This window comes from Anolis sagrei, chromosome 5 (genome assembly GCF_037176765.1).
Source record: "Anolis sagrei isolate rAnoSag1 chromosome 5, rAnoSag1.mat, whole genome shotgun sequence".
In the NCBI taxonomy this organism is placed as follows: Eukaryota; Metazoa; Chordata; class Lepidosauria; order Squamata; family Dactyloidae; genus Anolis; species Anolis sagrei.
Genome location: NC_090025.1, coordinates 190,184,830 through 190,211,778, shown reverse-complemented (window position 1 = coordinate 190,211,778; position 26,949 = coordinate 190,184,830). Strand labels below are relative to the sequence as shown.

The window sequence follows — 26,949 nt, the reverse complement described above, 5'->3', positions numbered from 1 at the left end:
TTTGAGTTTGGTGTGTCAAAATTTGCCAAAAACTTGAGCATAACTTCGGTGGAGTGTCACTTTGAGAAAAAAACAACATAATTTTGCAATATTTATAGTTTAAGTAAGAAAAATATATAATCCATGCTGAGTTATAGAGTGAAAAATGTTCAAACGTGTAGATGTTAAATTTTAGAGCCTTTTACAAATTTATGGATGGAATTAGATTGGCTCTTATAAGGTGTATTTCTCTGTATGTGGCCGCATGTGTCTGCGTGTCATCAAAAATAGCCATGCGTGTCAGTGCTGACACACGTGTCATAGCTTCACCATCACGGCTCTAGACCATGGCCATATAGCCTGAAAAAATCTACAACAACCCAATGGTAAAGCCATCTGTGGGTTGACGCATTTGTACCAAAGCACATCAACGGCTATCTCGTCTTCTGGATTCGATAGATCTAATTATTCCTTTTCCTGTAACTGGAAACAAGTAGGTATTTTTCCAAGAGGAGGAAAACAGTCTGAAGATGACAGAAACCATTTGGAACTGCTGTCAGTTCATTCAAGCATAGCATTGTCAACTCTGTGATACAAAACACCTGTGAATTCTTTACAAAACAGACCGTATCCCTCTTTTCATTGTCATTCTGTTTTTCAACAGCACTTCTCTTAATAGTCAACCTTTTCCTGAAGAGCAGGACACAAGTGATTGCTATGCAATGTATCTGCTGTGCAGCTTTTTCTATATATATAAAAATATAGCTTTGGATCCTTTCGACAAATTGTGTGCGGACAGATAAGGCAGAGCATTTCCCTGCTTTCTGGGGTTGCCAGTTGAAAAGCAGAGCCGTGAACAGAATGTACCCAAGAATCCTCCCCACTGTACTGAAATTAAAAAAAAACTTTATTTGGTGAACAATGTTTTCGAGTGGTATTTTTCCTTAGACAAGAGTGGTCGGTAGAATAGCACCAAACTGAGCACTTGTTTGTTTTTTGTGTGCAGTTGAGTAGACAGAATGTAACCGTGTGTTTTTCACCCTTCTTTGCTGTTCTTTGCTCTTCTCCCTCTGCCCCTGGGGATCGGGGGCTGCCGCTCACAACAGTCACAGATCCAGCGACCTACAAAGCAAGAGCTTTGTGTTAAAAGGAGGCAAAATGTGTAATAGTGGAAAGACGGCTACAAGTCCTGGTTTGGGACAAGGAAAGTGGGCCTCAGGCTGAAATTCATGGCCACAGTCAAGAATGCATAACTTACGTACATTATTCAAATTCCCAATCCCGATACATTCAATATGGTTTGAGGCCCGGACAGAAATGACAAACCACAGAGCATTAAGGGCTTTTGTTTGCACATTTTTGTGAGCAGATGCCTAGTCAGTGCAGTTTGAAGCTAGTGTAGATCTACATCAGTGGTTCCCAACATTTTTTGGGAGACATCCTGCAGCACACTTTGCTCTAGTTTTTCAATGGGTATCTCACTGGGAGTGGCCATCTCACCTGTGTGGGATACAGAATGAACCTCTGCCACTTGGAAGTAATGCTTTACATACAGGTGTAGCAAATTTGTTGATCTATGTTAATTTTTTGATGTATTGCTCTATGTTGCAATGTGGCAGAATTGGCAGAAATAGGGTAGCAACAGTAGAGGCAAGATTAATTTGCATAAGTGCAGCCGATTGGTCGTATGCAGATGAGTGTAGGCCAGGATTTGAAAGGGCTGCTGAGCCAGAATGGCAGTTGGTGGGAAGAGAGCTGAACATTCCAAAGGGGCGGAGTTAAGTTTAAAAATAAGCAGTTAGAGAGTCAGGATAGTCAGTTAGGGATTCCTGTTTGTGAAGGATAGTTTGGAACTTCTGTGAGAGAAAAGCAGTTAGGAAAATGGAGCTTAAGTTTTAAGGAGAATAAAGAAGTGCCAGTGTGGTTTGTGGCGGAATATAGTTCTGTCAAGAGTATATGAAAAAGTAACATATTCGTTGATGTGAAACAGTTGAAGTTTGATAGGAAAAGTTAACTAAATGAATGATATTGAATGTAAGACTCAAGACTGTAACAGTACACACAAATATAACCATAAGCGTTGGAGCCAGAAGCTATAAATAAACTTTGTTACTTTGTTTACTACAAGTGTGTCTCAAGCCTGTAATATAAAGGCCTCACAAGAAAACCCCAGCTAATTTAAATGGGGGAAAATACATCAATACAAGGCAGTAAAAAGATTTAAAAGGAAATATTTTCCCCCCCACATCGTCACAAATAAAAAAGACACCTGAAAAAGGACTGAAGTAGTGAAATATCATCTCAATAGGCATGTGCAAACTTCAACCCTCCAGGTGTTTCGGACTTCAGCTAACCGTAGGCTTTTAGGAGTGGTGGGAGTTGAGGTCCAAAACACCTGGAGGGCTGTAGTTTGCCCATGCCTGCTTCATTTTTTTTCTTTGCAGCCTTGGAAGCAGAAGACAAGAAGCAAGCTGATCTCAGTCTCTGGAGAAAAAGTAACTTGGGTAAATAACTACCTGAGGGGATAGCACCAAGCCCCACGCAAAAGGTATGATAGCCGCGGTCGCAGAGGTCGCAGAACATCATCTCTTCCTCGTGGTGAGGCTGGCCGCATATGATGCATGTCTTGCACTCCATGCATTGCCAGGGATAGGTCTTAATGATCGCCACAAGTTCCGCAGACATGTCCAGACAGGAAGGGTGGCCTGCATCAAAACCAGGACCGTTACTAGAATAGCCAGATAAAGCACCTTTTAATAGAAATAATCTAAGGAGGGATTTTTACACACCTACGTATGTTCATTCCAGTGTTTTATAGAGATACTGACAAGAATCCTATATGGTATTTCCCCCCAAAATAAGACCAGGTTTGCTCCAAAAGATGCATTAGGAATATCTTTTTAAAAAATGTGCAATAATCTACATTAATTCATGTACAAACACTGGCATTTATTCAAGGACAGTAATCTTCTGGAACATTGTTAACCTTTTATGTCGACAATATTATTTTATATTTTATATATATACTAATATTATTTTATTATAATTCAATATGTCCGTCGTGTGTCATAAGGGATGTACTACCAGCAGTTGACAGTCTTAACTGAGTCTTATTTTTGGCTTATATTACGAGTATCTTGAAGAGAAATCATGATAGGGCTTATTTTCTGGTTAGGTCTTATTTTGGGGGGAAAGGGTATGTGTAAACTAAGTACCATAGTTACAATACTACACAGCAAATTCCAGCTCAATCCCTTTCTCAACTTCTTGATCGATTGGGAAGCATCTCTACTCCCTCTCCTGATTCTCAAGGGCTTTCTCTGAGAAAGTTTCTCTTTGCCTTGAGCTGCCTTCCATGACTCTTCTACCAAAGGTAGATGACTTTTCCTTTTGACTATCTACTCTTTTATCTGAGATGTGTTACCTGAAACAATCAAATTAAGTGTTTACCTTTTAAAAAACTTACCAGGGCATCTGATGTATTTCCTCTCCTGTTCCCTACCATAAGCTCATCTATAGTACTGGCTGCACTGCACTCTACTCTGCTAGAGAAACAAGGTCTCCATGACACAAAGTTCAACCTTCACACTGGAGCTTCACACACGAGGCCTTCTCATTACGAGGCCTACCTCACACTCTGAAGCCTTTCTCCCACAGCGAGGCCTACTACTACTGAAACATATACTCCCCCTGAGGCGTTCTCTCACATAGGCTTCTCTCAGACTGAGAGCTCTCTCAGACTGAGGCGTTACTAAGCAACAGGCACACATTCTTATATTGATCTACAGCTTTTTCTGAGTCATTGAATCCATTTAACTCTTTCAGTGCTCGACTCACATTTTTGTAATTAAAAATGCCTAGTTAATTTTTAATATTTCTGACAGCAATTTCAAGTGTGACTGTTAAAGTTCCAAATTTTTTGTGACTGACAGTCATCTCTTGCCTTTGAGATGGTAAAATACAATGTTCTCTCACTTATTGTGGGCATTACGTTCCAGGACTACCCGTGAAAAGTGAAAATCCGTGAAGTAGAGATGATATATATAAATGTAATGTTCGTTTGTAGTATTAACAGAACTCAAAAACCACTGGGGGAATTGACACGAAATTTGGACACTATACCCCTAACAGACCAATGAGTGACCATCACTCATAAAAAACCCAAAAATAGCAGAAAAGACTTAAAACCCCAAAAAAGTTAAATGATGAAAAGCTAAATGACGATGCAGAAAAAAGGAAAGGAAGGAGGAGTGAAGGAAGGGGAGAAAGAAAGAAAGAAGGAAGGAAGGAAAGAGAGTAGGAAGGATAGAAGCAAAGAGCAAAGGAAGAAAGGAAAGATGTAGAGAAGGAAGAAAGGAGAGAAAGAAAGAAAGAAAGAAAGAAAGAAAGGGAGAGAGGGAGAGAAAAAAGAAGGAAAGAGAGAAGGAAGAAAGGAAAGAGGTAGAGAAGGAAGAAAGAAGAGAAAGAGGGAGGGAAAGAAAGAAGGAAAAAGAGAAGGAAGGATGGAAGCAAAGAGCAAAGGATGGAAGGAAAGAGGTAGAGAAGGAAGAAAGAAGAGAAAGAAAGAAGGAAAGGAGAGAAAGAGGGACAGCAAGAAAGAAAGAAAGAGAGAAGGAAGAATGGAAGCAAAGAACAAAGGAAGGAAGGAGAGAAAGAAGTAGGAAAAGAAAAAGGGGGAAGGAAGAGCAGAGATAGAAGAGGAAGGAAGGACAGACAGAAAGACAGAAAGAAAAAAGGGAAGGAAAGAAAGAGGGAGCGAAGGAAGGAGAGAAAGGGAGGAAGGAAAAAAGGAGAGAAAGAGGGAGGAAATGAAAAAGTAGGCCCACACTTCTCATGGAAATACTAATAAGTTTATATTTGTTAAAATTGTTCTTCATTTTCATTATTGTATTGTTTTAAAGTGTCTTATGCAGTACAAATAAGATATGTGCAGTGTGCATAGGAATTCATTCATGGTTTTTTTTCAAATTATAATCCGGCCCTCCAGCAGTTTTGAGGGACTGTGACCTGGCCCTCTGTTTAAAAGTTTGAGGACCCCTGCTTTAAACATTGGTCCCCAAGAAGTGAATTTTATTTAGTATTTCGTCCCCCCCCCCCCCCCTCGTCCAAATGCCTTCATCCCTTTAAATAAGAGAGAGTAAAAGCAGGTTGTGCTACTTACCACTGTTTTCACACTGGGAGCAGTGAATAAGGGCTTCCGCCTTCCCTTTCTTGTTGGACTCCTTACCCTTCAGACAAATCCCACATATAGCATTTGGAAAGGCCTTTGGCTGGAAGGGTAGAAGAGGGCTATAAATTCATTCCAGAAGAACTGATACAGGCTTTTTTTTTTTTTGTAAAAAAGAAAAGAAGCTCCTGATTTGTATTTCTACAAATTAATGCACCTTTTCAAGGGATGTGAATCAAAAGGAATGATGGCAAATCAAGAGGCACTGATTAAAACAAAGACATTGGGGAAAGAAACGAACAGAATGCGTACTTTAAAAGTATGTGCAAAGAGACCGGCATGAATCTTTTACTGACCTAACCCCAGCCCCAACCCTTACCTTTATGTAACTTTTAATTAAGCTTAGCTAGGTAGCAGGCATTCTAAGGAAGATGTGAATTGGGACGTTCCAGGTGTTGCCTTCATCTACAGAAAGATAGTGAAAGTGTGCTAAACACTCTACTGCATTTCTAGATTTTTTAAATAAATCTAAATTAACTAATCACTTATATTATATGTTTCATCAAGAAACAAAAAATAAAATAACAGATGCACAAAAGAAAAGTGCTGGTAATTTCCCTGCCTAATCCTATCTCATCAGCCAAAAGCAGGCCCACACTTCCCATGGAAATACTATTAAGTTTATATTTGTTAAAATTGTTCTTTATTTTAATTATTGTATTGTTTTAAAGTGTTTTTTTGCACTACAAATCAGATATGTGCAGTGTACATAGGAATTCATTCATTTTTTTTTTCAAACTATAATTCGGCCCTCCAACCATTTGATGGACTGTGACTTGGCCCTCTGTTTAAAAAGTTTGAAGACCCCTGCCCTAAAAGCACTAGACTAGTGATTCTCAACCTGTGGGTCCCCAGATGTTTTGGCCTTCAATTCCCAGAAATCCTAACAGCTGGTGTTTATTTATCGTGTCAAGAGCAACCAGACATTTGTATTACATTTTTAACAAAACAAACAAACAGACAAAACACAAAGTTTGCAAGCATGGTAAACAGCTGGTAAACTGGCTGAGATTTCTGGGAGTTGTAGGCCAAAACACCCGAGGACCTACAGATTGAGAACCACTGCACCAGACTCTGATCTCAGGAGCTAAAATTCCAGATCATGTCAGCTATACTTCACTAGCAAAGCCACCTCTGAGGATTCGTTACCTAAGAAAACCCTCAAGTTGCCATAAGCCAACAGGCGTCTTGAAGACACATATGTAAATACATTTCTCGGGCTACTTGGAAGGCGCTGAACAGACTGCGCTGGCACCACGAGATGCAGAGCCAACGTTAAGAAATGGGGCTACAAACTGGAATCCACGACATGCGAGTGTGGAGAAGAGCAAACCACTGACCACCTGCTGCAATGCAACCTGAGCCCTGCCGCAGGCACAATGGAGGACCTTCTTGTGGCAACACCAGAGGCACTCCAAGTGGCCAGATACTGGTCAAAGGACACTTAATCAACTACCAAGCTTGCAAACTTTGTGTTTTGTCTGTCTGTTGAGGTTGGCAGCATGAAAGGTTACAAGTTGCTGGGTATCTGCATGAAACTACAGGGAAACCCAACAGATCTCTATGGCCAAAAGAATTATATACTCTGGTAGGATTTTACTAAACAAAATGAAATGTGAAAATATTACTCATGCTCTTCATGTTCACCTCCCCAAGCAGCTGTCAATTTACTTTTACAGCAGTAACACAGACTTTCACTGGACAACTATTGTAGGATCAGAATCCTAGAGTTGGAAGAGACCTGGTGGGCCATCCAGTCCAACCCCCTGCCAAGAAGCAGGGAAATCGCATTCAAAGCACCCTTATCAGATGGCCATGCAGCCTCTGTTGAAGAGCCTCCAAAGAAGGAGCCTCCACCACACTCCAGAGCATAGAGTTCCACTGCTGAACAGCTCTCACAGCTAGGAAATTCTTTTTTATGTTCAAGTGGAATCTCCTCTCCTGTAGTTTGAAGCCAAGTTCCTCCTAATGTTCAGGTGGAATCTCCTTCCTTTTCTCTAGTTTGAAGCCCGAGGGCGACTCAGGGCAGTTTACAAATGGCACAATTTGATGAGTATAAAAACAATTAAAACATTTAGCATAAATAACATTTGGTAAAATAAAATAAAACTGATATTTATTTTAGAAATATGAGTGGTCTTTTGTAACATTCCATTGCGTCCTAGTCTCCAGGGAAGCAGAAAACAAGCTTGCTCCCTCCTTCCTATGACTTCCCCATTAATATTGATACATGGCCCTCATCATGTCTCCTCTCAGCCTTCTCTTCTGCAGGCTAAACATGCCCAGCTCTTTAAGCTGCTCCTCATACGGCTTGTTCTTCAGACCCTTGATTATTTTAGTCACCCTTCTCTGGACACATTCCAGCTTAGAGTCAACATCTCCCTTCAATTGCGATGCCCAGAACTGGACACAGTGTGATTCCAGGTGTGGTCTGACCGAGGCAGAATAGAGGGATAGCATGGGACCAGGAGATGGCCTTTAAACCAGATTTACTAGAGAGCAAAATTAAGTTATTTTGTACTAAAGAGATTAGGTTAGCCGCCACCCTTCAAGTTTTCAGATCAAATCACCTCAGCATCTTACTGGATTGATGTTAGTACAGTTCATTTTCTATCCAGAGCCATAGCTGCATTTTACTGAATCTTTTAAAGAGGTTTGGGGTTTTATATAATGTTTCCTGTAGTCTGTTTACTTGTTTTTGCTATTGTGCTATTTTGCTTATGTACTTGCTGCATTGTTGAGTGCTTTTGTAAGCTGCTCTGAGTCCCCTTGGGGAGATGGTGGTGGGATAAAAATAAAATTATTATTATTACTACTACTATTATTATTACTCCAACACAACACAATGGAAATGGGGGGGGGGTCTTTAATCCTCACTTTCTCAAATATCTAAAGATGCAGTTTTAGGTTGGCATTTCCCAATGATCTGAAAGAACTAACATCTTCAAGAAAAAGAACCTTCCACGCTACTACGCATGAGCCTGGTTTCAGCTTTCCGAGCTGATTAAGCCTCAAAGCGAGGGCAGCAAGGTATGCTAATTGGGTCGGCCTCCAGAGTTTTCCTTTAAACACCCACAGGCATTTATCAATAGCTCTTTTCCAAAAAGATGACAGAGGCGGGAGTGAATAATTTTTGCTTATTTATTATTTTTTTTAAAAAAGCATAGTCCACCTGTTTTATACATAAATATAAACCAAAATGATAAAAGTAATCTAACATTCACAAATATCTCTACAAAATAATAAATACCATGGAAGTGAAAACATACATAGAAAATTCTTTCTACTGACTATCCTACTCCTACTCGGATACCTTTCTATATATACCCTGCTCCGCCCGGCAAAAGGATTACACCTCAGTCCTGCAGTGTCCATCCTGCTGCACTGTTACATTCTTGTGTTTTAAGCTAGATCAATAGAGAGGAAACAGCAAGTGCGTTTTTCTAACCTTCTTACCATATTTCTATTCTACTCCTATGTGGATAGTGTAAGCAAACTCTCTCTCTCTCAATCACCCCAAACTATGCTACCTGTGATTGACTACTTCTGTGTTGTGGTGTGCGAAAGTCAATACTTTAGTGCAGCCTAGATGCTGAACATGGCACCCGTGAAAGTACACTGGCTACTAATGCTTCCCTCCCTTCCTATTTCCACAAACCAAAGAGTAAATAGTCACGACATACAAACTAAAAGAACCTCCCTATTAAAAAAATGAAATACAAAGGAAAGCCAATTCACATTTCAAAGCAATTCAAGTGACATAAGAATGAAATAAAAATGGCTTGGGGACGGGACACTGGAAAACACTGCCTGCCACACTGCGGTCCTGAACAAAGGAGGACAAGGACAAAGATTCACTGCCAAACTACATTTTAAGGTTAAGGCGGCACACAAACTGGTTAATTCCCACTGAAAACATAGGGGTAGTTAACAGGTAACATTCCTGGTTCAACAAACCAAGTTTTTCTGAAGCCAGAGCTATGATGGTGGCAAATGATTGGCTTTGGAGAAGATTTCCTGGTCTGTCCAGCTACTGCTCTGGTTTACAAACTACATAGGAAGTTGTGCATCAACAAACCAATAACTCTTCTTTGAAACTGCACATTCCTGGTTCAACAAACTATGGTTTGTTGCCACAAGAGCTACTGCTGATGCTTGTCTTTGGAGGAAATTTCCTTGTCTGTCAAGCTACTGTTCTGGTTCACAGACTATGGGAACTTGTGCATCAACAAACCAATAAATCTTCTGTGAAACTGGACAAACAAGAGAGAAGCAAATATGGAGTGTGTTTACCTGCTCTTACTTCAATAAACTATGGTTTGTTGGACCACCAATGTATCAACTGAACTGTTGGAATTTAAACCGCTAAAATGTGGCTAGGCCTAAAATAGTAAACAAGCATACTGTTCTTCCAAAAGCCATGCTGTCAGAAAATAAGGCTTTCCTGTTTTCACAGCAAATTAACATGAACAAGGGAATTCTGGGACGGGGCAAATGCAGAGTGGGGCGATGAGGATGCCAAGATTGCGAGGCAGTCCCTTGCTTCATGCTTAACTCACCTAAGTGCAAATCTCCCTTAGTCTCGAGCAAAGAATGCTGTCAGTCCTTTATCAGTAAAGTAACAAATAATGGCTCCTGAGGAATAGCAGGTGGGGGATCATTCCCCCCATCAGGAGACCAGGAAATGTTTTAAAAGCCTAATAAAAAGGAACGTGCCTATTTAAAAATGGAAACATGGTCTACTGTAAAACATGCTTTCCATGTCATGTTAGCAGTATGCATGCATATCCTATAGATTCTTGCGATGTTTAAAACAGAAATGACAATATAAAGAGTATTCTCTCTGGATAGTGAATAAAATCATCATAAATATTAGGGGTTTCTAGGGAAAGCCGTTAACGCTCCATTTAAATGTTATCTTAGGCACATGACGTATCAACACCTGCTACAGACAGTTGAGCAATCTCTAGCAAAGTCCGGAGCGAAAATAAGTCCGGAATGAAAGTTAGGCAGAAGAAAGAATAAGTGCCACAATTTGCGGAGAGAGGGAACGGGCACTATTATTATCTCCTCAAAGTATTCTTGGAGCCAATGCATTGAGGAACTCTACAAAAATTCCCGTGAAATAAATGGCAGCTGTGGTAAGGATACTACAATATGGATGGTTTTGAATCAGTGGCCAGGAATCACCTGGGTACATTTTTAATCTCAGTATGAAATCCCACCAAAAAAGGGATTCTATCTTTAGGAGCCAAGAGCTTTTAGAAGTCAATTCTTGACGCTGTACCTTCCGATAAAAGACTAACCATACATTTGCTATATGTCACAACCTTTGTTCACACAACACCAACAGTTCAAAAATGCTACAGTGCCTTCTCAAGCTATTTCTTTGGGTTACGTAAATTACTGGCATGTGTTTGATTCGGCAATAAAATAAACATTTTGCAATGTAAATATGTAAAAATAGAGGCGTTCTGCGAAAGTTTAAATCTCCCTTAAAAATAATTTTTGACAAGAGAAATGGGCGCTACTTAGCATTTCTGTAACACAGCCTGAAATTACGTATTTATATCATTTATATAATAATGCTTCCTGGAAGCCTTTTCCAATGAAAACTATGGAACACTAACAGGAAAGTTGGATGGATTTAGATTATTATTATTTTAAGAATTTGATGTAGATATTATGAATTTGGGTTAAGGGTTCACAGAACTTTAAAACGACGTTACTTGTGCTACACAACTTCTCAGACTAGATGTCACTTAAGGACCTCTTCTGGGAAATTAGAATTACATTTCTTAACTTTCTTCCTGTATCTTTGCAATACTCATCCCTGACCTTCCTATCACAGTATAAAGCAAATCCTCCATTGGTTTCAACTGAAACCAAGCAGCTTATTGCTTATTTTCCTTTACTTCAAAATAAAATCCCATAGAAATATAGGACGATACATTTAATCCTAAACTGAAATTTCATCAGTAGTACTGATGACTGAAATACTGAATGTAATAATCACTGCTTTTAAGTCCTGGGCACATTTAAGGTACAGACATTCTGAACCTCTTTGAATACCTTATTTTCTTCCTCAACTCGATGTGAATGAGAGCAAGAGCAGGTTTCCCTGTTCCTTAAATGGACACATAATGTGAGAACCAAACCCACTGACCTTACTTTAGAGTACAAATTGTTTTCTAGCTTAGCGGTTCAGAAGCATTTTCTAAACCGCTATCAGGAGTTTTATGCTTCAGAATCTGGTTGAATCCATTGGTTCTGACTTTCTCTGTAACTCCTGACCTTCCCTAAATTCAGAACTGAGGGCAAAAATACTGCCCTGAAGGGATTTTATTAGCTTAGGTAGATTTTCCCCAAGTTCTGGATTTTTTTAAAAAGTCTTCCAGCTTCCTATATATTGGGGCCATTTGGTTTAGGTATTAACAAATCAAATTTTAAACAGTTATGTGTTTCATCTGAAAAATCTAACAATATATTTATGCCATGTTTTAGCTACACTATACCATGCCAGCCTAGTGCTGCACTGAGGAGCAAACTATTTAAAACTAAATTATATTTGCAAAGAACAAACCCACCCACTTTACAACTGGGGTGGGGAGGAATCTTGCTTTCTTTTTACTTTTTAACTGGGTTTTTCATGCTGCCATTGCTTAGGAACCGAATTTGGTTACAGAAAATAGAAGCCACTCCACAGCCAAGGTAACAACAGTAAGGCCCCAAGTAAAAATAAAGCAACAGGAAGTAAGGAAGCGAACAGGAATGCACAACAGGAGAGCAGCTAGTCAAGTATAGTAAGCAGAAGTTCCACATTTCTGAAAATCAAAGTTAAAACGTTTCAAGGAGAGAGGCTGGTCAGTAAAGAAGCTGAGTCAGGGGCTTTTTTCTTCTACCTTGTACCCAGGAACCGATTTGGATACAGATCGTTTGGAACCCTCTTTTCTTGGAGTGGAATTTCTCTCTCTTGCTTTCGGTCTTGCCGGCAGAGGTTCCTCCTGGTTTTCAAGAGTGCATTCGCCTTCAGAGACGTTGCCTGATGAATTGTCCTGGAACAAAAACACCAAAATTAAACAGTAGACTCAAGCAACCAGAACCTTATAATAATAGCAGTGCCAAAAGATCTCTGCCGGCATTTGGAAACAATCAACATTGACAAAATCACAATCTGTCAACTGCAAAAGGCCACCTTACTTGGATCTGTGTGCATCATTCGATAATAATAATAATAATAATAATCATCATCTTTATTTGTACCCCGCTACCATCTCCCCAAGGGACTCGGTGCAGCTTACACGAGGCCAAGCCCAAAATACATCAGTAAACAAACATCAATAAACAAAACATCAATAAAACACTCAATAAAATACAAATCATATAAATCACATAAATCACATAAACACATCACACAGTCCTAGATGCTTGCGAAGTGATCGACTTGTGATTTTGTGATACCAAATCCAGCATATATATATCTCGTTTGCTGTGACATACTGTGTTTTTGTCAGTAGAATAATAACAACAGCAATAATAAATAAAACTTTATTTATAACCCACCACCATTTCCCAGAGGGACTCAGGGTGGTTTACAAAATACAAAAGTGCAAAGAAAATAACACAAAGCAATAACCAACCTAAACATCACAAAACTGATTAAGATCAGTGAAATGCAGCAATAGCAAACAAACTGCGATCAATATCAGTCTGCTTCACGCAACAAGCAAAAAATAAATAAATAAATACTTTAAATTTTAAAAACTGGTTTTAAAATACAGTAAAACTGCGACATTAACTTTGTCTTTATTGCTCTTAATTTACTTTTAATTACTGTACTTCAATATTAATATGAAGTCAATAAAAAGTTTATGGTATAGTGTGGGGTATGGTATAGTTACATCTATTTTTAATAGTAACTCTCAAGCAATCAGAAACTATGTTTAGCCAGCATCTACCGATCCCCAAGGAGGCTGGTTAACTGAGTGCCTATTATATTTGTTTGCATTGGGCTAGGGAAGAATGAAAAGTTCTTTCTAAATTTTGGAACCATAAAGCCAGCCCTCTGCATTCATGGATTCCATATCCGTGAATTCAATCATCCAACATTTTAAATCAAAGCATGAATAATCAAATGCATAAAAGTAAAAAAATGCAAATGTGGAAAGACTGCCATGTCATTTGCCAACTTACTATGAGTAACTCGCTAGCTGTGTAGACACATTTAGATTATAGAGCTGATTCATAACATGACCTGGTCCCCATCTGATAAGCAAAAGAAAACGCACACTCAGACAATATTTTAGCTCACCGAGTTGCCTTTGACTTTCCGCTTTTCATCTCGCTCGTCAGCATCATCTGAATCTCCATCGCTGTCCAAAGCAGGCAACTCTGGATCTAATGGAGGCTCATAAAGAGCTGTATTTAGTGGCAAATAGCGGAGCTCATCCGGAGAGTATCTGGAGCGGAATAATGAATTACAACGTTGTACTTATCAATATATTTTGTTAAACAACTGCATAATGACCAAGAATGAAGGCTAGCTTAAACCCAAAATCATTCCCTTGTAACTGTATTGAAATGTTATTGGTAAATATGTAAAGAGTGTTTAAATATTTATATTTTATGAGCATACAAATCTATTTTAACTGTGCAGAGTTCACACATTGTGGACATGACATTAAAATGTCTGACTAAACAAGAGCCTACAGTGCATTATGAGAAAGGTTAAAAGGTCTAAGTTTAATTATTAATACTAACAGCCTGATACTCTGAAATGAATCTCACTTCTATAAACAGCTTTCAGAATATCAGTGTTGGGAATAAACCAATGAATTCAGAGGAATGAGGCTTCAAAAGATCTGACCTTCAAATGGACATAAAATACTGATCCTGACAGAACTCTGAACTAGTCCAGCAAGGCAAATCTTACACTTTATGGTTACAGCTTTGCACTTATTACAGAAAGACTGCTATACCCCCTTTATCACATTCTCTTTCCATAAGGATCTCATTCGCTTAGATGTAACCTTATCCGTTTTAATGAATGGCATCTCCCAAAAGCAGACTGATTTGAGCTAAAGCATTTCATTTACCATACCTTTTATAATATTCCTGAAACTGGCCTGGTATGAGGGCCACAGGATAAGGGCTAACTTTTGTCCTTTCTGTAGGTAAGATTTTGTATTTCCCTTGAGGCACTTGGATAACCTGCATTGTTAATACAAAAACAAGGGACTAGTTTTCTATCTTTTACAAACTGATGTACTCTTCTATAAGATGAAACAGTATCAAAACCATGTACTTGTCCACACACATCCATGTGCAATGTACCATTTAATCTTGCGGATATCTATGAATGATTCAATTCCCACAATCCATTATGACTCAAGAGTGGGTTACACAACTGCTAATTAAAACTTCTGTCTACCCAAATCATCATTAGCATTCTGTGTGTTCTCATGCACATGCAAAATAATTTGACATGGGCGTATGTATATATACCATACATAAACGCATTCAGGTTACTTGCTAGACCACATGGTCAGACATATTTACAAAGAAGTATTTGCAATTTAGCGTTCTGTTCCACATTAAAAATCTGGCAAACAGGAGTTTAAATCAGCTTAAGGACAGGAAGAACCAGAGGAACTACAGACTTTCTCTTCATTGTATTACATTATCTGTGTGGCTGAGAAGAAGGCAGGGAAAAACAAAAGAATGGTTCCAAAGCATGTAAGTAACAATTCAAGAGAGATATTGACAAGCTGGAATGTGTCCAGAGGAGGGCGACTAAAATGATCAAGGGTCTGGAGAACAAGCCCTATAAGGAACGGCTTAAGGAGCTGGGCATGTTTAGCCTGAAGAAGAGAAGGATGAGAGGAGATATGATAGCCATGTAGAAATATGTGAGAGGAAGCCACAGGGAGGAGGGAGCAAGCTTGTTTTCTGCTTCCTTGGAGACTAGGACGCGGAACAATGGCTTCAAACTACAAGAGAGGAGATTCCATCTGAACATGAGGAAGAACTTCCTGACTGTGAGAGCCGTTCAGCAGTGGAACTCTCTGCCCCGGAGTGTGGTGGAGGCTCCTTCTTTGGAAGCTTTTAAGCAGAGGCTGGATGGCCATCTGTCAGGGGTGATTTGAATGCAATATTCCTGCTTCTTGGCAGAATGGGGTTGGACTGGATGGCCCATGAGGTCTCTTCCAACTCTTTGATTCTATGATTCTATTCTATAACTAAATGTTTATAAAAGGTAGCTGTATTTTCCCATGTGCAACTACATTTTAATATTAAAATTACCATATTTTCAGCCATAACTGTATGCAAGACAAAATGTAAATAATGCATTTATAATTAAAATTTAAGTGAGAAAATAATACTGTTTTCAAAATGTTCTGCTTACTTTTTAAAGCAAATTATTACTTGGAATAATAAATTAATGACGTAGCTATAGTGAAAAGCCTGTGGCTACAACAACACATCTGATCTCAAAGCCTGAAGAAGGCTGGGCCTCATTAATACTTGCATGGGAGATTGCCTAGAAACACTTTTTGTTGCACACTGCCTCAGATTCTTTATTGACAGAGATGTGATTAACAGATACATAAATTAAATTATTTTAATAAACCTCAGAGCACAGAGCAGGTGTGTCCACAGCCATTTCAATCTGAGTGATTTCTAAATCCCTTTTTATCCTTATGCTAAATCCAACTGCCTCAATCCATTGCACCAGTGAAAGGTGTTGCTTGAGCTAGTTCGTGTACACTCCTTCCCTACTGCAACACTGTATACAACCATGTTTCCCAAAAATATATGTATCTGACATCTCTACTATAAACAGTCATTTGAGAAAGCAAGTAAAGCCATCTTACATGTGTCTGTAAATCAAAATAGGCCCTTCTTTCTTCCATTCGTTCACGGTTCAAGTTGCTGTTGAACTCAGCAGCTTTCTTGGCAGCTTTCTTAATGTATTCTGGAACTTTACTAGCTTCGACTTTTTGGGTGTTCTGCTGTTGCATTTGCTGAAATAAAGTTTTCCTGTCATTAGTTCACAGCTTGCAGAAACTTTGCATCTCAAAATACACTTACTGCATATACCCATCTATATGTGTAGAAATTTAGTTTAAAAAATCTAAAAACTTGGGTCGACTTACTCACAGGTCAATCTAATTGTTTGGCCCCCAAACTTGATTTATACATAAGGTCAATTTATGCACAAGCATATATCGTAATACCATGCCATTGAAAGATCTTAGGAACTACATCTGAATGTGTACTTACAGAATATTCTTTGTAATGATCAGTTATTCGTTGACGTTCCTTTTCTTGAAGTATAACAGAGTATTCAGCATGTTTGGCAGGATATTCTTTAATCATGAGATCAATTACTTCATCACTGCGTAAGGCCGTTAGACCTAGAGTACATCAACAACTCAAATAAGTGATTTTGTGGGGGGAAAGGAAGGAAGATTAAGATTTTTATTTTTAAACTTGTTAAAAGTTGTGAAAGCACTGTAACGTAAAGCACCAGGACCATATATGGTCTGCCAACTGTACACTGATCCAAGACATTAAAGTTTGTGGTATTTCAGAAATAAGTTCTTACAGACAAAGCAAGTATTTCAGAAATTTACCCGTGTTCTTCATTTCTAAAATGATCCCAAACTACTTTCCATCTGTCTCCAAAAGGTTTTCAACAAAGTAAAACAAATAATTGGAACCTTACTGTAATAAAGTGTGAAGCCCTTTGGGCAGAGAAAGCTTGTTTCAACCATTTATCAATGTCACATATTACTTAGCATTCAACCAGTAAACAGTGTAATAAGGATAATAGACTAATAGAATCTACAATTGGACAGGCCTTGGACTATGATCTGGATTACATGATTTTAACTGATGTTATAATAATTAATATTTAATTGTAAGGTTTTAATTGTATTTGTTCAATTTTATATTTATATGTAGTAGCATCGAATCGCTGCCTGCTGGAAGACCTCCCAGAGTCCCATTTTAGAGTGAGAAGGGTGGGTTACAAATATGTGAAATAATAATATTTACTTCATAAAAAGAAATTAAAATATCCTCTTGAGTACTCACCTAAAGTACACTGTGTTTCTGTAATGACGTTTAATTCTCTGAGGTAGAGTTTCTCTTTGTGAGATAGATCTCTTCTTTCTAAATCTCCAGGAAAAGGTGAGAAAAAGTGAGAAAAGAAAAAGAAATGTAAAGAATTGTTGTAAATATAACTAACACTTCTGTTAAATATACATTAAAATTATTCAAATAGGATATTAGGGAAACAATACTAATATTTGTGCAGGACACACAGTTCGCTAAGCCTTATGAGTATGTTTGTCTGGAATGTAAAACAGTTGCTTACCCAAACCTACTTTTCTTCAAAGTAAAGGCTAATCTACTGACACAAAAAGGAACATAAACTGCATAGCAGCCTCAACTGAGGCAGCAGCATAAGAAGCTTCAAACCTCAGAGAAAGTAAACTTAGGATGCATCTACATTGTTGAATGACTGCAGTTTGACACCATTTTAATTCAATGCTACAGAATCCCAGGATTTGTAGTTTGGTGAGATGCCATAATAACTACTACTACTACTAATACTAATACTACTACTTTATTCTTCTACCCCGAAGGGACTCGGGGCAGTTTACATATGTCACAAATGCCTAAAATAAAACATAAAATAAACACACAGTACACTAAAATAAAGTAAAACTACAGCATATAAACAACAATTTAAAACTCAGAACAACGCCCAATGACCTCTGGTGACAACTACCGTTAAGACATGGTCAAACTGTAAACAAGTCGAGGGAATAGTGCAAATTGTAGCTAAGGAACAAGGCATAGGATGGAAGTGCTGAATATTTAATGGAATTGTTTGCAGAAAAGGAAAAAGACTTTCAAAAACTAGAACTCTCATGGTTCCATAGCATTAAAACATGACAGTTATAGTGGTGCCAGGCTGCATTCATTCGGATTTTTTTTCTTTTTTTTTCTTGGCAACTAATATTCTTTAAACTGTACAAGGTTTTTCACAATCTTGATATCAACTATATAAAGTCATATTAAGAGTAAGATGTTTGATTTCCATTGTTAACAAACTAGTAACTTGCATTTGAAATAGAATAGAGTAGCTCAAGGTTACCAGCAATCCAAAAGAAATGAAACAACTATTACTGTAAGGAACAAACAGAAGATCGCCTTTATGTAAAGTTTTAAGGAATGAAAACAAAACCTCAAAACTTTCAGGTGCTCAAAACATCCCCCTTTAGGGAGCCACAAAAGTTATCTTTTAAACTATTAACTTCTTATGGTAAAATTGTAGCAGAATGAGAAAAGAATGAAATGTTATCTGCATTATTTTAATTAACAGTTGTAAAGGCCGTTTAGGAATTCTGCAGTTAAGGCAAAATCATCTTATAGGGACTAATGCATAAAGAAGCATTCACACAATACCATAGATGCAGACAAGCATCTTCACAAGAGATGCACCTCTGCCTTTATGGTCTGAACATGGCAGCGAGACCAATCAGTTATTGGCTCCCATGAATGGGCCTGAGTATTTGAAATATGTGCATATTTTAATTTGTAACATTCCATCAATAACATGAATACCTGGATACTTTCGCTTAAAGGAGGTCACACCCAAGTATTCACTGACTTGCTCTTGAAGCATGTAGTATTCTCCCGTTTCATCAGGCGGCCATTTGTATTCTATCAGATTTTCCGCTGGAAAGTAGCTAAAGCTTAAACACAGAAAGATCAAGCCTGGAACAACTCCACAACATGGCATGCTATCCAACATGCAAGGTCTTCTGCATTTATATTGTTTTATATTCATGTGGTAATCTACAATATTCAGATTAACAATGTACCAATGTCCTGAATAGTCAAATAAATAATGTTGTCCATTTTTAGAAAGGTAACCTCGTGTACTGTACTTTAACTATTCGATGCCCCAACATCCCATTTTCCGGATCTTTCTGTTGTTTTATTAAGCCAAATTTCAGCTTTCTAGCTTAAGCTAGGACACCTTAACTACTCTGGAATATACTTCCAACTCTCTATTTTCAAGGAGAAAAGCACCAAAGTCCTATTTATAGATTTTTGCAGTGACATGTATTACTACATATACATCAAATTTCAGATATCTAGTTCATGCAGAAATAGTCTAAGAATACTAGGACTGTGTAAATAATTAAATAAATCCAGTGAAGCTCAAAGATTTATAAATTTTACAATTATGTTTGTATTAATGTAATTCAGGTATTTGTTGGGAAATAACATATACTAAACTAAAACATTCTGGTGAAAATATTTTTCAAAACTGAGTAATACCTAAGATCTTGGCTTGAAGTTTCACAACTTCGTGAACTGTCCCCTGAGCCCATTCGCCGTCTTTTAGATGGTTGGCTGCCATCGTTTGAATTGTCTTCAGTATCATCCTGAACCAAAAGCACAAATATTACAATGCTGTAAAGTCATAATACAGTAATCACATATCTATTAAGCTTTAAGGTAAGGTTACATTAAAACCCTAAACCAACAAATCTTAATCTAATCCCCAGGTTTGTTAAGACTTTTTATCCAAACTCTATACCAATGTATTTATTTATCGCATTTGTATACCGCCTTTCTCAGCCAGAGGCGAATCAAGGCGATTCACAGTCGGCAGCGATTAGATGCCATAACAAATATCAAAAATGCAATTAAAACAATTATAAACAATTCAACATTTAAAATGTAATATAAAAAGCAAATATATCTGTAAAAACTAGATCCTCGGCGTCTCCTTACAAAAATCGTTGTCCAGTTGCATCGTCAGTAATTCCATATGTTCGTTTACATCTAATTTTGCTCCAGCAGAAAACGTTTGCTCGAAGAGCCAGGTCTTAACTATTTTGCAGAATGTTAGAAGGGAGGGAGCCGAACTGTTATCCCTGGGGAGGGTGTTCCATAGCTGAGGGGCCACCACTGAGAAGGCCCTGTCTCTTGTCTCCGCCAAACGTATCTGTAGGAAAGCGGGATCAAGAGCAGGGCCTCCGCAGACTATCTTAAAGTCCTAGATGATTCATAAGGAGAGATACGTTCGGATAGATAAGCTGTTCAGTTACGTTATTTAATATCCACCTTTCTCCCAAGATGAGATCCAAGGTGACTTACACCTTGGAATGTTAAATTGCCTCTGTGTCTGTCTGTGCTGGAATGTTAAATTGCCTCTGTGTCTGTCTATTTATGTTGTGTGCCTATGGCATTGAATGTTTGCCATGTATATAGTACATTGTAATCCGCCCTGAGTCCCCTGCGGGGTGAGAAGGGCGGAATAGAAATACTGTAAATAAAATAAATAGGGCTTGTTCTCCAGACCCTTGATCATTTTATCATATCTCCTCTCAGCCTTCCTCTTCTTCAGGCTAAATGTAAGCCGCACCGAGTCCCTTGGGGAGATGGTAGCGGGGTATAAATAAAAGTTTTTTAAAATTACTATTATTATTATTATTACATATTTATTTATTTATTTATGAGGGACTCAGACCGGTTTCCAACCATAATATCACATACAATCAATAAAACATCATAATACATATTACAGTAAAACATTAAAACAGCAATTACAATCAATAACTATAATGGTCAGTCGTCACACTAAAATCGTTGCTCATCATCCTCCATCCATATCTCAGGGTGTTGGCTCACCCAGCTCCTTAAGCCGCTCCTCATAGGGCTTATTCTCCAGACCCTTGATCATTTTAGTCGCCGTCCTCTGGACATATTCCAGCTTGTCAACATCTCCCTTCAATTGTAGTGCCCAGAATTGGACACAATATTCCAGGTGTGGTCTAACCAAGGCAGAATAGAGCATGGGTAGCATTACTTCCCTCGATCTAGACACTATGCTCCTATTGATGTAGACCAAAATCCCATTGGCTTTTTTTGCCACCACATCACATTGTTGGCTCATGTTTAACTTAGAATCATAGAATCAAAGAGTTGGAAGAGACCTCATGGGCCATTCAGTCCAACCCCATTCTGCCAAGAAGCAGGAATATTGCATTCAAAGCACCCCTGACAGATGGCCATCCAGCCTCTGTTTAAAAGCTTCCAAAGAAGGACTATCCACCACACTCTGGGGTAGAGAGTTCCACTGCTGAATGGCTCTCACAGTCAGGAAGTTCTTCCTCGTGTTCAGATGGAATCTTCTCTCTTGTAGTTTGAAGCCATTGTTCCGCGTCCTAGTCTCCAGGGAAGCAGAAAACAAGCTTGCTCCCTCCTCCCTTTGGCTTCCTCTCACATATTTATGCATGGCTATCATATCTCCTCTCAGCCTTCTCTTCTTCAGGCTAAATGTAAGCCGCAATGAGTCCCTTGGGGAGATGGTAGCGGGGTATAAATAAAAGTTTTTTAAATTATTATTATTATTATTAAATATTTATTTATTTAAAAGTTTTTTATACCGGCCTTCTTACCTCTCTTGAGGGACTCAGACCGGTTTCCAACCATAATATCACATACAATCAATAAAACATCATAATACATATTACAGTAAAATATTAAAACAGCAATTACACTCAATAACTATAATGGTCAGTCATCACACTAAAATTGTTGCTCATCATCCTCCATCCATATCTCAGGGTGTTGGCTCACCCAGCTCCTTAAGCCGCTCCTCATAGGGATTGTTCTCCAAATCCTTGATCATTTTAGTCACCCTCCTCTGGACACATTCCAGCTTGTCAATATCTCTGTTGAATTGTGGTGCCCAGAATGGGACACAATATTCCAGGTGTGGTCTAACCAAAGCAGAATAGAGCATGGGGAGCATGACTTCCCTAGATCTAGACACTAGGCTCCTATTGATGCAGGCCAAAATCCCACTGGCTTTTTTTGCCGCCACATCACATTGTTGGCTCATGTTTAACTTGTTGTCCAAGAGGACGCCCAAGATTTTTTTCACATGTACTGCTCTCGAGCCAGGCATTGTCCCCCATTCTGTATCTTTGCATTTCGTTTTTCCTGCCAAAGTGAAGTATCTTGCATTTGTCACTGTTGAACTTCATTTTGTTAGTTTTGGCCCATCTCTCTAATCTGTCAAGATCGTTTTGAATCCTGCTCCTGTCCTCTGGAGTATTGGCTATCCCTCCCAATTTGGTGTCGTCTGCAAACTTGATGATCCTGCCTTCTAACCCTTCATCTAAGTAATTAATAAAGATGTTGAACAGGACCGGGCCCAGGACAGAACCCTGCGGCACGCTGCTCGTCACTTCTTTCCAAGTTGAAGAGGAAGCATTGGTGAGCACCCTCTGGGTTCGTCCATTTAACAATCAACAACCAAAAATCAACAAAACATCATAATCAGACAACATCATGAAAACAACATCATGGCTCAACAGCAAATGATGATTTCAAGCTTTAGCATGGAGAGCATGACTTCCCTAGATCTAGACACTTTGCTCCTACTGATGCAGGCCAAAATCCCACTGGCTTTTTTTGCCGCCACATGACATTGTTGGCTCATAGAATCATAGAATCAAAGAGTTGGAAGAGACCTCATGGGCCATCCAGTCCAACCCCATTCTGCCAAGAAGCAGGAATATTGCATTCAAATCACCCCTGACAGATGGCCATCCAGCCTCTGCTTAAAAGCTTCCAAAGAAGGAGCCTCCCCCACACTCCGGGACAGAGAGTTCCACTGCTGAACGGCTAGTTTGAAGCCATTGTTCCATTGCGTCCTAGTCTCCAGGGAAGCAGAAAACAAGCTTGCTCCCTCCTCCCTGTGGCTTCCTCTCACATATTTATAAATGGCTATCATATCTCCTCTCAGCCTTCTCTTCTTCAGGCTAAACATGCCCAGTTCCCTAAGCCGCTCCTCATAGGGCTTGTTCTCCAGACCCTTGATCATTTTAGTCGCCCTCCTCTGGACACATTCCAGCTTGTCAATATCTCTCTTGAATTGTGGTGCCCAGAATTGGACACAATATTCCAGATGTGGTCTAACCAAAGCAGAATAGAGGGGTAGCACTACTTCCCTAGATCTAGACACTATGCTCCTATTGATGCAGGCCAAAATCCCATTGGCTTTTTTTGCCGCCACATCACATTGTTGGCTCATGTTTAACTTGTTGTCCACGAGGACTCCAAGATCTTTTTCACACGTACTGCTCTCGAGCCAGGCCTCATTGTCCCCCATTCTGTATTTTAGCATTTCATTTTTTTCTGCCAAAGTGTTTTGCCTTTGTCCCTGTTATAGTGTTGTTTGGGTTTTTTCTGCCTAAGTGGAGTATTTTGCATTTCTCCCTGTTGTAGGGTGTTGTTTTGTTATGGCCAACTCCTATATTAATTCTTAAAAATATCTAATGAGAATGGCCTGAGGAGAAAAAGCTTTTTCCCTGCCTTGGAGGGGATCCAAGATGGCGGCCGTAGCAGGCCTCACAGGATGCAAACGCCTCCCTCAGCGCTTCTCGGCGAGGCTTTGAGGGGAAAGCGGCTCTCACCTTGAGGGACTGGGTTCCAGGCGTGGCCGGGTCGCTGTCACATACCCGCGGGGACAGAACGGCCGCCATCACCGCCGACGGCCGCGGCGAGAAAGGTCCACCATCGGCCTCTTCTTCCTCCTCCTTTCTCCCTCACGCGACCCTACTTCCGCTTCCGGCTCTCAGAACGCCGTTGCATGACAGCGCCACCTGCGCCCTAGCAGTGGTATTGCAGCCGCATCCCAGAGCGCCTCCTTCTTCTACTGCACACCCATATGCGCATGCGCAAGGCATTGATTACACCTGTAGACTTAAGTTTTCACCCAGCAGGCCTTAGACCAGGGATCTTCAAACTTTTGAAACAGAGGGCCAGGTCACAGTCCCTCAAACTGTTGGAGGGCCAGATTATAATTGGAAAAAAACATGAAAAGAATGCAATAATTAAAATGAAGACAAGTCTACATTAGGCAATCCCTCGTTGGCCAAGTAGGATAGTCTTCCAGGATCAGTCCCTAGGTGACTGTGGAGCCCTATTCTTGATCTGCATCTTCTCCTGTAGTAAGGGCATTGGTTTCCAGGTGAAAGGCCGTCTCAGTCAGGGTTGGCTTGACGCACCTTCCTCTTGGCACGTTTCTCTCTTTCACCCTCCATTCATGCCTCTTCAAATTCTGCAGCACTGCTGGTCACAGCTGACCTCCAGCTTGAGCACTCAAGGGCCAGGGCTTCCCAGTTTTCAGTGTCTATGCCAGAGTTTTTAAGGTTGGCCAGATAGGCCCTATATCCTGGGATATAGGACCTATCTGGAAGAGCCCTCTTAGATAGTGTTGTGTATGCCTGCTTGCAGCATAGGATTCAACTTCCTACTCTAGATTTCTTTCAGGATGGCTGGGTTTCTTTCAGGCACATCTTAACACCTCTCAACAAAAGATTCCCCCAGGCACTGCCAGGCCATCAAATGCTAATCAACGTGGTCAGTTGAAACATTCACACCTAGCTCCAGCAGGCAAGAGTTCTTTGTCCCACCCTGGTCATTCCACAGAAATATAAACCTTTTTTCCTAGTTCCAACAGACCTCACTACCTCTGAGGATTCTTACTATAGATGCAGGCAAAACGTCAGGAGAAATGTCTCTAGAACATGGCCGTATAGCCCGAAAAAACCTACAACAACCCAGTGATTCCGGCCATGAAAGCCTTCGACAATACGTTTATATTTGTTTAAATTGTTCTTCATTTTGTTAGGTTCTTGTGGGTTTTTTCGGGCTATATGGCCATGTTCTAGAGGCATTCTCTCCTGACGTTTCGCCTGCATCTATGGGAAGCATCCTCAGAGGTAGTGAGGTCTGTTGGAACTAGGAAAAAGAGTTTATATATCTGTGGAATGACCAGGGTGGGAGAAAGGACTCTTGCCTGCAGGAGCTAGGTGTGAATGTTTCAACTGACCACCTTGATTAGCAGGTGGACAATTTCAACAGAAAGGAGGAAACCATTGAAATGAACAAAATCTGGCTACCAGTATTAAAAAAAAAAACTCTAAAATTAGAACAGCACAACAACAGAGAGGAAACAAACAAGGACATCTAATCACCTCTCAACAAAAGATTGCTCCAGGCACTGCCAGGCAATCAAATGCTAATCAAGGTGGTCAGTTGAAACATTCACACTTAGCTCCAGCAGACAAGAGTCCTTTGTCCTATCCTGGTAATTCCACAGATATATAAACCAATTTTCCGAGTTCCAACAGACCTCACTACCTCTGAGGATGCTTGCCATAGATGCAGGCGAAATGTCAGGAGAAATGCCTCTAGAACATGGCCATATAGCCCGAAAAAACCTACAACAACCCAAATATAAACTTATTAGCATATGAATGGGAAGTGTGGGCCTGCTTTTGGCTGATGAGATAGGATTGTTGTTTTGTGCTTTCAAGTCATTTCAGACTTATGTTGACACTGAGCGAGGGCCGGGTAAATGACCTTGGGGGGCCACATCCGGCCCCTGGTTGTTAGTTTGAGGATCCCTGCCTTAGACAGAACACTAATATTTAGGAAATGCTATGCAAACACCAAGCACAAAGTAGCTGCCCGCAATAACATCCTTGTAAGCTACCCTGAGTTTGCCAGGCTGTCTGGCAAAGTTCCAGAAGCATTCTCTCCTGACATTTCACACACATCTATGGCAGGCATCCTCACATGTTGAGGGGTCTTCTGGAAACTAGGCAGGTGAGTTTTATATATCTTTGGAATGTCCAGGGTGGGAAAAAGAACTCTCGTCTGTTTGGGGAAAGTGTGAATGTTGCAATTGGCCACCTTGATTAGCATTTAATGGCCTTGCAGCTTCAAAGCCTGAGTGATTGCTGCCTGGGGAGTCCTTTGTTGGGAGGTGTAACCTGGCCATGATTGTATCTTCTCTCGAATTCCCCTGATTTTTGAGTGTTGCTCTTTATTTAGTGTCCTGATTTTAGAATTTTTAAAAATACTAGTAGCTAGATTTTGTTCATTTTCATGGTTTCCTCCTTTCTGTTGAAATTGTCCACATGCTTATGGATTTCAGTGGATTCTCTGTGTTGTCTGACATGGTGGTTGTGAGAGTGGTCCAACATTTCTGTGCTTTCAAATAATAGGCTGTGTCCAGGTTGGTTCATCGGGTGCTCTCCTATGGCTGGCTTTTCTGGTTGAATTAGTCTGCAGCGCCTTTCATGTTCCTTGATTCGTGTTTGGGCAAAGCTGCGTTTGGTGGTCCCTCTGTAGACTTGTCCACAGCTGCATGGTACATTATTTACCATGGTATTTATGCAGTGCTTTTACATGAAATAAATAAATAAACCCAGCCAGCCTGAAAGAAATTTAGAGTAGGAAGTCGAATTCCATGCTGCAAGCAGGCATACACAACACTATCTAAGGGCTCTTCCAGATAGGCCCTATATCCCAGGATATAGGGCCTATCTGGCCAAGCTTAAAAACTCTGGCATAGACACTGAAAACTGGGAAGTCCTGGCCCTTGAGTGCTCCAGCTGGAGGTCAGCTGTGACCAGCAGTGCTGCAGAATTTGAAGAGGCACGAATGGAGGGTGAAAGAGAGAAACATGCCAAGAGGAAGGCGCGTCAAGTCAATCCCGACAGAGACCGCCTTCCACCTGGAAACCAATGCCCTCACTGCGGGAGAAGATGCAGATCAAGAATAGGGCTCCACAGTCACCTACGGACCCACCAGAATACTGATCCTGGAAGATTATCCTACTCTGCCAACGA

General features: G+C 39.9%; 1 protein-coding gene across 3 annotated transcripts; it reads right to left on the bottom strand.

The window, feature by feature from the left end:
* Positions 1-868: 868 nt before the first annotated feature.
* On the bottom strand, positions 869-23,874 carry PHF10 (PHD finger protein 10). Of its 3 annotated transcripts, none has more exons than XR_010910061.1 (12): positions 23,722-23,874; positions 19,568-19,674; positions 18,845-18,975; positions 17,306-17,389; positions 16,490-16,623; positions 16,081-16,230; positions 14,307-14,416; positions 13,518-13,665; positions 12,109-12,261; positions 5,141-5,249; positions 2,496-2,707; positions 869-1,101 (listed from the first exon to the last, which is right to left on the bottom strand). XR_010910061.1 is itself a non-coding variant. In XM_060776437.2 (12 exons), the coding sequence occupies exons 1-12, from the start codon at positions 23,788-23,790 to the stop codon at positions 1,016-1,018; spliced, it is 1,470 nt and encodes a 489-aa protein (XP_060632420.2). In that variant the 5' UTR covers positions 23,791-23,874; the 3' UTR covers positions 869-1,015. The 3 variants fall into 3 exon arrangements, 2 of the variants coding, with proteins under 2 accessions (XP_060632420.2, XP_060632421.2); XM_060776437.2 differs by having other exon boundaries at positions 2,496-2,684; XM_060776438.2 differs by having other exon boundaries at positions 2,496-2,684; positions 17,306-17,383.
* Positions 23,875-26,949: the final 3,075 nt, after the last annotated feature.